This window comes from Physeter macrocephalus, chromosome 4, assembly GCF_002837175.3.
Source record: "Physeter macrocephalus isolate SW-GA chromosome 4, ASM283717v5, whole genome shotgun sequence".
Classification (NCBI taxonomy): Eukaryota; Metazoa; Chordata; class Mammalia; order Artiodactyla; family Physeteridae; genus Physeter; species Physeter macrocephalus.
Window position 1 is genome coordinate 113,135,488 of NC_041217.1, and position 10,820 is coordinate 113,146,307.

The following is a 10,820-nucleotide window of genomic DNA, read 5'->3' on the forward strand; positions in this document are numbered from 1 at the left end:
CTGATTCACTTTGTTATAAAGCAGAAACTAACACACCATTGTAAAGCAATTATACTCCAATAAAGATGTTAAAAAAAAAATACATGAAGGACAAAAAAAAAAAAAGAAATAGTGTTACTGTGAGTTCCAATTAATATATGTATTAAGGCACAGATATATGTATTCAATGGAGATACTCCACAAATTTAAAAACAGTAATTTGAAAACAGAATAAAAACAGTTCAAGAGATTTGATAATTTTTGTGTTCAACAAGTATTTTTCAAAAATAAAGGAGTTCTTTGTATTTAAAATGCACAGTGATCTTTTTATGGAAATTATCCTTAATCCATACAGTATTAGCCTGCTGGGAAGTTTATGTTTTCACAGAATGACAGTTTCATAAGTATATTTTGATTTAAGGACCAAATATATTTATGCAGTGCCTAGCTCAGTGGCTGGCATACAGTAGGCTCTCACTAAACGTTTGGCTATAATGGTGAATGATTATATTCCTGAATGGTGTATGATTGTATTGGCTCCCGTTTTATCAGTATATTGTGTTTATAGACCAGACCAATTAAAATATTCTAATGAAAGAACTCAAATAATTTTATCTATAAGTCTGATTGTGTCCATTATAAAAACAAAGCAACAACCACAAGAAACAAAGGAAGAACTGAAAAAACTGGGATCACGGTAATCAAGTGAGTTTCTAAGAGTCAGAGAAAATTCTGAAGATAAAGATGAGAATAGAAGTTAAGGCTGATGATTCCCCATTTCAATGCTTTGTTTTAGCTGACCACACTTCCTCCCTCCTTAGAGAAAATCGATGCACAATGAAATTATCTGTACTCATCTCTGGTAAATAAATAACAGAAATCTTTCTTGTTTCAAGACATCAATGTGAAACAATTTTTCACATGAAGAATTTGGTTTGTTTTTCTCCATGGCTCTTCAATTTTTCATTTTGCCAATTTAAAAAAAGTAAAATGTTTTCATAATGTGAGCAAACAGCAACTACAGAGAGGATACACAAAATTTAAAAATTATTTAGAGGAAATTTCACTCAAATATATACTTGACACACATTATTCAGAAACAAAAAATGTTTGCACGTTTAGTCAAACTTGTAATTTCAAAAGGAATTTAAAATGTAAAGGAGATGAGCAGAAAAGATAGCAATTTTCAGGTGGATACCTGTATTTAGCAGCTAAATGTATCACCCTTAAATTGCATGTCTGAGATCCACATTTTTACATCTGTGCACGTATCAAATTTGGGTAAATATGACTCTATTTAAATATTTATATGTGCAGTTAAGAAATTTTACAAATTATGTCTGAAAGTACACTTAGAATACCCACGATGACATTTTTACATGTGTAGAATGTTAGGCTTTTTCAGAGTGTTTTATACCCTGCCTCTCTAATTTGTATTTAGATTTCAAACCTGCTTTGCAGGAACCGTATCTAATTCAGTGTTCTCTGCACCATCGGGCATACTACTTGTACTAAATAACTGTTTATCATCATTGAGTGCCTGAAAGTAAACACAACACAATTTCATCTGCCAAAATTCTGCTATGCATTTATATGTTGCTTTTAAAATCACATAACCCCAAGTAAATCACTTAAACATGGTCTACTGTACAATTTTGGTCTCCTGTCTGTTTCTTCTCTCGTTATTCTTCCAATGTTACTTTTATTTCTATATCCCCTTCATCTTTATTTTTAGATCAAACCACTTTTACTATAAATTCAATTCTTTGAAAAGATAAGAAGTTTTTGGTCTCTGATAAACCTTTACCATTCAGAGAAAAAGCTGAAAGAAAGAAAGAGAAAAAGCTGAAAGAAAGAAAGAGAAAAGAAAAAGAAAGGAACTCACACACACACTCAACATACACACAATAAAGAAGGGTCATATCATTCCAGAGCAAAATTCCAAAGATAGAGGCTTTCAATTATGGAAGGGTTAACAACAGAACTGCAATCTGAAAAAGACTGGATAACAAAAGAGATATTTTAAATATTTTAAAATCACTCTCACATCTTCCTGTGTTGATTCCTTTCACTTCTTTCAAAGAAACTTGACAGCTCTTGGAAAACAAAACCCTTCAAATTTTCTTGAAGCTTAGAGAGTCAGTCCTCAGAAAAGAACCCTTTCTAACGTTGTACACACTTAGAGCAGACGTGGAGTAAAGTACTAAACAACAGTTCAGAAGCAGCCATCTCAAATCACTGAGATTCATCCAGAAATGCCATAAAGCATAGAACCAGCAAGCCCACAATCGATGGGATAAAGAAAGATGGGTGAGAGGAAAACTTCTTAAATGTATGCTTTTGTCATCAAAATTAAAAAATCACAATTTTCAGCCAGTATCTGAATTAATAAAGACTTTTTAAAAATAACTTGTGTTTATTTCTGTAACCTTTGAAAAAACTTTAAAGAATAGCTGCGTTTTTCTGCTCTTACCAGACACTGAAGATTCTCAGGCATAAGCCATGTAAAGTGTCTCCAAGATGGGACATGGTTCTTAGAATCTTAGATTTACAGAAGTGGGGCCAGTGGGGTATAGTCAGAAACTCACTAAGTCAAGAATTAAAAGGCTTTGCTAAGCATCTGCCTCAAACACTAATTAAGTCTAATTTGGATAAAGTATTTAGTCTCTAAGCCTCAGTTCCCTTATCTGAAAAATGGGAATAGTATTATTTGTCTTAGCTCAAAGTTGCTGTGTAGATCAAATGAGATAATGTATGTGAAAGTGCTTTGATGATGGTAAAGCATGCTGCAGATAAAAAGTATTATCTTCTAATACAGTTCTAATGTGCAGATAAGGTAAATGAAGCCCATTGTCACTAGGTGACACCCACATTTTAATGGCCAGCAGGACCAGAAGTAGAACTTTGGTTTACCATAGTCTGTAAAAGGAGATTCTCTTCAGATTTTCGTGGTGAGGTTTTGCATGAAACGTGCATAATCTGAAAGTGGCCCCATGTGTACCCCCTCTTTTCTGAAATCACATGATGATTTTCTCTTATGCTAGGAAGGAGTCAAGACTCGAATGAGCAGTAATATTCTGCCTACTAACTCTGAAATTACTGAAACCATAATTCCCAGCTGGTGTTCCTTAGACTCCGAGGATGAAATCAGGGTGGGGGGAGGGATTGGACATGGAGTTATCCCCAGAAGAATGTACACTAACCTCTGTACTAAAATATTCTATACACATTTGTATTGCTATGCTTCCAATGTATGTAGCTGCTATTAAGATTATTCAGATAAAATTCATCTGAAAGCATTATGGAATTCAGAGTTGCTTTTGGTATTTTGTAATTTTTAAAATGAAAGGATATTTAAGCATACATACAACTACTAGAAAAAGGACTTCTCAGACTTTAAAAATTTGGGAAATTTTGCCTAATCCATTTCTTCCAATTCTGAAGTGATATAATGAGTAGGTAAGGTGGGAAACAAATTCAGTATAACATATTTAAGGGCAAAAGTATGTAAGAGCCCCTTTCCCCTCAAAAATATGTAAGAGTTCACTTTTCTTTAAAAGATAATTATGGGGCTTCCCTGGTGGCACAGTGGTTGAGAGTCCGCCTGCTGATGCAGGGGACACGGGTTCGTGCCCCAGTCCGGGAAGATCCCACATGCCGCAGAGCGGCTGGGCCCGTGAGCCATGGCCACTGAGCCTGCGTGGCCGGAGCCTGTGCTCCGCAACGCAAGAGGCCACAGCAGTGAGAGGCCAGCGTACCACAAAACAAAAACAACAACAACAAAAAAGATAATTATGAAAATAATAAAATTCTAATCACACTTTACTTGGTGATTGTTACACTACAAATTATGCTTTTATTTATTGATTTTCATTGCTTTTTGGGGGTTTCCAGATAATAAGGATGACCACTAAATTATTTTCTGAATTTGGTTTTTTGTTCAGCCAGAAAAAATTCCTTGGAATAATTTGGTGAGACAGTAATATCTTCAGGAAAAATCGTTATTCATAAAACTTTAGTACTCAGTTTTAGACTTACACTTAATGGATGCTGAGATTGTAGAAATTTTTAAAAAGAAAAGGTATGTTCTGAATTTGGTATGTAAATCTTGCAAATCAGCATCTCCAGGAATTCTAGCATGATAACTTGAAAAGTAAAGGAGGGGCTTCCCTAGGAGGGGCTTCCCTAGGAGGGGCTTCCCTGGTGGCGCAGTGGTTAAGAATCCGCCTGCCAATGCAGGGGACACGGGTTCAAGCCCTGGCCCAGGAAGATCCCACGTGCCGCTGAGCAACTAAGCCCGTGCGCCACAACTACTGAGCCTGCGCTCTAGAGCCCGCGTGCCACAACTACTGAGCCTGCGTGTCTAGAGCCCATGCTCCACAACAAGAGAAGCCCCCGCAATGAGAAGCCCAGGCACCGAAATGAAGAGTAGCCTACTTGCTCGCCGCAGCTAGAGAAAGCCCGCGCACAGCAACGAAGACCCAAGGCAGCCAAAAATAAATAAATAAATAAAATAAATTTTTTTTTTAAAAAAGAAAAGTTATGATAACCTTATTTAATGGGCTTCTGAGTACTTATAACAAAATATCAGTTATATATAATATTTTAAATATAAAAAGGGAAAAATGAGTACCAGAATCACTGGACTAATTAGCGATAATAATACAACTTCAACTTATTGAACTCTTATGCACACTTAAGCTTTTAATAATCCTGAAGTGTAGTTATTATTATTTCCATTTGTAGATGAGGAAATTGAAAATAGTGGACCAAAGCCATGGAGCTTGTAAACGTCATAACTGGAATTCAGTTCTAACTCAACCCAAAGTCTAGGATACAAACTTCAGTTATCTGGCGTGATGAAATGGCAACAGGAAAATTCAAATAATTTTTTGTTTCAGCTGGAGCTAATGTATGGCTAGTGGTTCAGAGGTGGGTCCAGGTTTTGTGGGGTCTGAAACAGAAAAATTTAAGAAATTAAAAAAAAATTTGATAATAAGGCCCATGCAGGTGAGGGGTCCATTGACCTTCCGGGTAAATAAATCCATCTTGGATGTGGTTTCAGGAATCCAGCCAATACCTATCCCAGGTCCTCCACTGTAAACATGATTCTAGCCCTAACCTTAAATCAAGACTACCACTAGGCATTTGTGCTAGTATGTGTGTGTTTCCTGCTCTAACTTATTAAAAGATATTACAAAATCCCTTCCATAAAAATTGTTCTTTAAGACATGGATTCCTAGAGGTAAATGTCATTGCTCTGAGCTGAGACCCATAGCTTCAGGATATGAGAGTTTGATTTTCTTCTTAAAATGAACACATTAGTTATTCAACGCTCTAATTATTTATTGCCTGCCTACTATTTGTTTAGTATGCTGCTAGTTTCTGGAGTACAGCAGAGAACCAAAGAAATAATTCCTACCGTAACAAAGCTTCTAATTCTTGGAATTTCTATCAGTTACGTCACCTCTGTCAAATGCACAGCTTCAAAAACTTGGTGTAGGCCATGACTTTTTTCTCTCCTTCTCCACATATCCAATCTATTATGTTGATATTTTCCTGTGACATGTCTTTTGATTCATTTATAATTCCCCTTTTCTATTAACAGGAGTCCTTTCTGCCTCAAACTTGAATTATTAGGATACCTTTTTTAAAGTTTCTTTCTTCTTTCAACAAATATTTATTGCATAACAGGTATGCATCAGATAGAGTGCTAGGTACTTATCTTTCTAAACTCTGTTCTTTTTCCTCTCCAGTCTATCACGTATACTTAAAATATTACTCTCCTCGTGTCACACAGAGCCTCTAGGGGTTTTGTGCCAGCGTAATAAGATGGAACATGATGAAACTGAGTGTGATGAAGAAGATCACAGATATGTTTTGAGTCGGTGCCCTCCTGAGAAAAGAGCAGTTTGAATTGCTCTGGAATAAGGTGCTTCAGGGAACTCTACTCAATACTCTGCTGTGGCCTCTATGGGAAAAGAATTTTAAAAAGAGTGGATATATGTATAACTGATTCACTTTGCTGTACAGCTGAAACTAACACAACATGGTAAATCGACTATACTCCAATAAAAATTTTTTAAAAAATGAGGTGCTTGCCTGGATAGACTGCATTCTAGGTCTGTACTGGTACGAGGACTGAACTGACACCTGGTAAATGGGAGAGGAGGGTTCATTCATCCTGAATTACAGGACTTGCCACTCCTGGAAAATGATTGGTGATCAATAAATATTTATTAATTGATTGATTCCAGTATGTATGGAGTCACAACTCTGTTTCAGGCTTTCAGCCCTGTTGCCATCATCAGGCCCAGATTACACCTTCAGTGCTTTCCCCTTCATTGCTCACTCTCATGAAATAGTCAGGCTGACCTCTCCAATGTCCTGGGCACATTATATCATTCCTTTCTGTGTAGTTGCTTATACAACTTCTCTTGTAAGCCCTATCTCTCTTCTTCCTGCTCTAAAACAAAAATTCATGATACCACAGGTGTTGTTCCTCAATAACATTTAGTCTTATGTCATCCATTAATGACTTCCATATATGTAAGTCATGTATGGTCTAGTGGTGAAACTGCAGGCTTTGGGATCAGACTGCTGGGATTTTATTCCTGAATCTATTCACTGGCCTTGTTACACTGGGTCAGTTAATTAACTACCATAACACCAAAGTTTCTGTGTAAGTAAATGGGACACAAATTGTAGTACTGGTCTCATAAATTTGTTGTGAGGATTAAATAAGACAGTCTGTTTAATGTACCTGGGACATTCTATGTGCTCAATACACATTTCTCTTAATATTCCTAATATTCATCTTCATCAGTATCTTGAGGGTATCTATGTTATTGCCTTACTTCCTCTCTGTTTCCCATAGCACCTAGCATAGACTGGACAAAGAGTAAGGATTCAATGCATACTTAATTGTGCCCAGTATATATTGGACAGTTCATTGTAACCAACAATGCAATTATTCTCAGAAGAATGCCACAAGGCCCATCTGAAACATGCTGTTTATTCTTGTGACAATCCATTATTAGCACCAACTTTATCCCATTCTCCTGACCCCTCATCTTCATTCTTCACATTAGAAGTCGCTAAATGCTCTGGATTCTTACTTTAGCATCTCTCCCAAATCTGTTCCTCCTTTGTTTCCACTGCCCTTCACCTCTACACCAGCTGCTTTGCTGCATATTGACCTCTCCTTGTGGGGCTGCAGCTCAAACTTCCTTCCTTGGAATCTATCCCCGCCTTCACTGCCAGGTTAACTCCCTGATACAGCATTTTTCATCATGTCTTTCCTCCACTGCTCATTTACTTACCTAATAAAGTCCACACTCCTCCACTTGGTTTTTAAGGCTCTTCATAAATCTCTTTTCACCTTTCCTGGTAACATTTAGATTTTACTTTTGGCTTTATGTGCTCTTAGTTCTGGTCTGGAAACCTTATTCATTGTCCTCTTAAAACACTCTTCTCATTTCCTCTCCAGAGTTTGGCTTCTGCTATTTTTTCCACTTACGATATCTTTTCCTATTCTCCTTATCAATACAAATCCTGCCCATTCTTCAGGATGTTGTTAAAATTCTATTTTATTCATAAGGTTTTCCTTCTATATCAGCTAACAATAAACTACTGAGCCTCTAATTCTGCAACAGACATTGAGTGCTCACTTTATACCAGGCACTATACTAGGTGTTTAGATTACCAGTATGAATAAGGGTTGGTTTCTATTCCAAAGAATTTAATTTGTCCCCTTTCTAATTCCTATAGCATTCATTGAATCACTAATTGTGGCACCCAACACATAATGCTTATTATATCCAACTAACACCACTTTGAGATGAGGAAACTGAGATTTAGGGAAGCTAATATGACTTGCTCAAGTTCATACAGCTGATAAATGATCTGCATTGTTTCTGAAGTTTCTAAATGGAGATAGATTCATGTTGGCATTTTTTTTTTTTTTTGGTGATGTCAACTGTACCAAACAGATTAAATGCTCAATCTGAATTTATTGAATAAAAATATTCTGATTTTCATATATTGATTTTATGTTTTGCTTTTGCAATTTTTATAGCTAGAGGTGATTTAAAGGTCATTGGCTTTTGATTTTTAATGCCACCAAAATATATCCATTAACCTGATAGCCAGAGAAATGTTGAAGCCAGAGGTGTCTCAAAATGGTCAATACAACACTTTCAAATAAAGTAAATATGTGCATTACAGTGATACAGGTAGGTGTGCCTGTGTTAGCTCTGTCCTTGGGCAAACTTAAGCTAGAATTTTAATAACAAATGACAAAAATATCTGATTTAATTTTTATTTCCCAAATATGGAGAGTTTGTATATTTGAAATAGACTTCCCTTTGGGCAATACTGACACAGGTAATGTCAAGGAGAGTGTATTTACATAAGCAGGAGCTGTTTTTGAAGGAGGGAAAATACAAACACTCCTGAAAAAAAAAATCTTGAACATATACTCACTTTAGAGAAAAACCTCTATAGAAAGGAGCCTAACTGGGGCTTATAAAAGTTTAATGCAGAATGATGTTAAAAATTACATTTTTTTGCACATTCAAAGTAATTTTCCTTTGAAGATGCATATAACATTCTGTTTTTTCTTTCATCATATTTATTAATAAAAGGCTAAATTTATATTATGGCCATACATGTATATACAAGAAGTTTGTTACTTATAAAGCTATTATACCTAGATGAACTTGTTGTGCAACTTCCATGTGAAGGGGGGGTACACCTATAAGGAAACAATCTACAGAACATAGTTAAAGTGCAAAATAGCTGACCAGGGTTTTTATTATCATAACTTGTATCATTTCTGGACCACTGTCACTAGACATTAATTCCCATAGGGTCAAAAGTTATTCTGCATTCCTGTGTGTTGCAAAGCTGTTTTCAATTATTAATAAAACAAGCAAATATTAAATGAGATGCACTAAATGATACAAAGAAACAAAATAAGCTTGCAAATCTGCTTAATTCTATTTATCCAGCTTTTATGTAACTGTCTAAAAATGAGACAGAAAATTCTCTGTACTTTTTTTTTTTTTTTTGCGTTACGCGGGCCTCTCACTGTTGTGGCCTCTCCCGTTGCGGAGCACAGGCTCCGGACGCACAGGCTCAGCGGCCATGGCCCACGGGCCTAGCCGCTCCGCGGCATGTGGGATCTTCCTGGACCGGGGCACGAACCCGTGTCCCCTGAATCGGCAGGCGGACTCTCAACCACTGCGCCACCGGGGAAGCCCCTCTCTGTACTTTTAAACTGGGAAGATAACAGTGAGTGGCATCTCCATGTTCTCCTTCCTTTCAATAGGTGCCACTGATTGTGCATCAAGATGAGGATATATTTTTAATTGTTAGCACTGCACTTGCATTATGCTTATCCTCCTTTACCGTGCACCTCTCATCAACTTCACTGTCATTTAATGTCAACCCATGTTTTAGGGAAAAAAATGTCAAGTAATTTGAAAGTCTCAAAGAAAATCATGGTAAGAGTTAGAATATTTGAGCCAGCGCTGTTCTGCGGAATGTCTAACCACTGGCTCTCCTCCTCCCCAACTCTAATTAAACCCTGATTTGTAGTGTTTGCTAATTTCCTTGGGGTAAATACTCGCACCAGGAGTATTTCAAGCTACCAACGCAATGTCACTGAATGTAGAGTTGGGAAGATATTTTACAAACTATATCAGAAAGTACATTCAGGTTGTCCATTTTGACGTTTTTACATGTGTAGAATGTTAGGCTTTAAACAAGCCTAACAAGCCCTTTAAACAAGCCTGCTTGTTTAAAGGGAGTTGGCTTCAACATGCCACTGAGCCACTCTCCCTTTAATTAGAAAATAGGTGTCTGAAACTAATCATACTTATGAGATACCACTGTTATTTACAAACTAAGATGCTTAAAGTTTGTTGTATTTCAATTTATTCTTTGAATATTAATACACTCAAAATATTCTAATTTAAAAGATACAAAAAGTGTGAGATGTTTCTATCACCTCTGTATCCTAGCCACCAAGTTTTCTTCCCTGGAGATAAACAACATTGTCAGTTTCCTGTGTATACATACAAAAATATTCTATGCAAACGTGTATATCCCATCCCCTCCTCTTAAAAACATAAATGGTAGCATACTTTACAAACTGTTTTACATCTTGTTTTTTGTTTGTGTTAAAATATGTTGACAAATGTTTTATATTTATATATGAAGAGCTTCCATATTCTCTTTTACCTCTACATAAATATTACATTGTATGGTTGTTCTTTCAACCATTTTCTGTTGATGTGGATCTATTTAGGTTATTTTCTGTCTTTTGCTTTTACATACACAGACACACACAAAGCTCCTATTATGGCATTATATGTAGGTGTGGTTTTGCACATGTATATGTATAGTCCTAGAAGTGTGATTTCATTTTCAAAAGTTTTTTATGTTTGTATGCTTTCTTTGCTTTGCTTTGCTTTTGCTTTTGCCAAATTGCCTTCCATCGAAGTGGAGAGATTCAGTTTCTTCACACCTTCATCAATGCAGTGTATTATCACCTTTTGGATTTTTGTCAATCATACACATGAAAAAAAAATCTCTAGATGATACTGATTTATATTTCCCAGATCATGAGTGAGACTGACCATCTTTTGTTTATTTAAAAGTATTTGCTTTTCTTTGAGATTTTTGTAGATTTCCTTCACCCATGTTTTATTGGATAATTTTTTTTTTTTTTTTTTTCGTGGTATGCGGGCCTCCCTCTGCCGTGGCCTCTCGCGTTGCGGAGCACAGGCTCCGGACGCGCAGGCTCAGCGGCCATGGCTCACGGGCCCAGCCGCTCC

At 36.5% G+C, this 10,820-nt stretch overlaps 1 protein-coding gene across 1 annotated transcript in view; it reads right to left on the minus strand.

Annotated features, from left to right (window-relative positions):
• Positions 1-2,476, minus strand: part of LOC112063874 (cytochrome c-like) — a 20,549-nt gene extending 18,073 nt beyond the window's left edge. Inside the window, exons 1-2 of the mRNA XM_024119944.1 lie at positions 2,453-2,476; positions 1,430-1,519 (exon numbers count right to left, since the gene is read on the minus strand). Of these exons, the coding sequence (XP_023975712.1) occupies positions 1,430-1,519; positions 2,453-2,476 (114 nt within the window). The remainder of the gene's footprint in view (positions 1-1,429; positions 1,520-2,452) is intronic.
• Between the last annotated feature and the right edge of the window lie 8,344 nt (positions 2,477-10,820).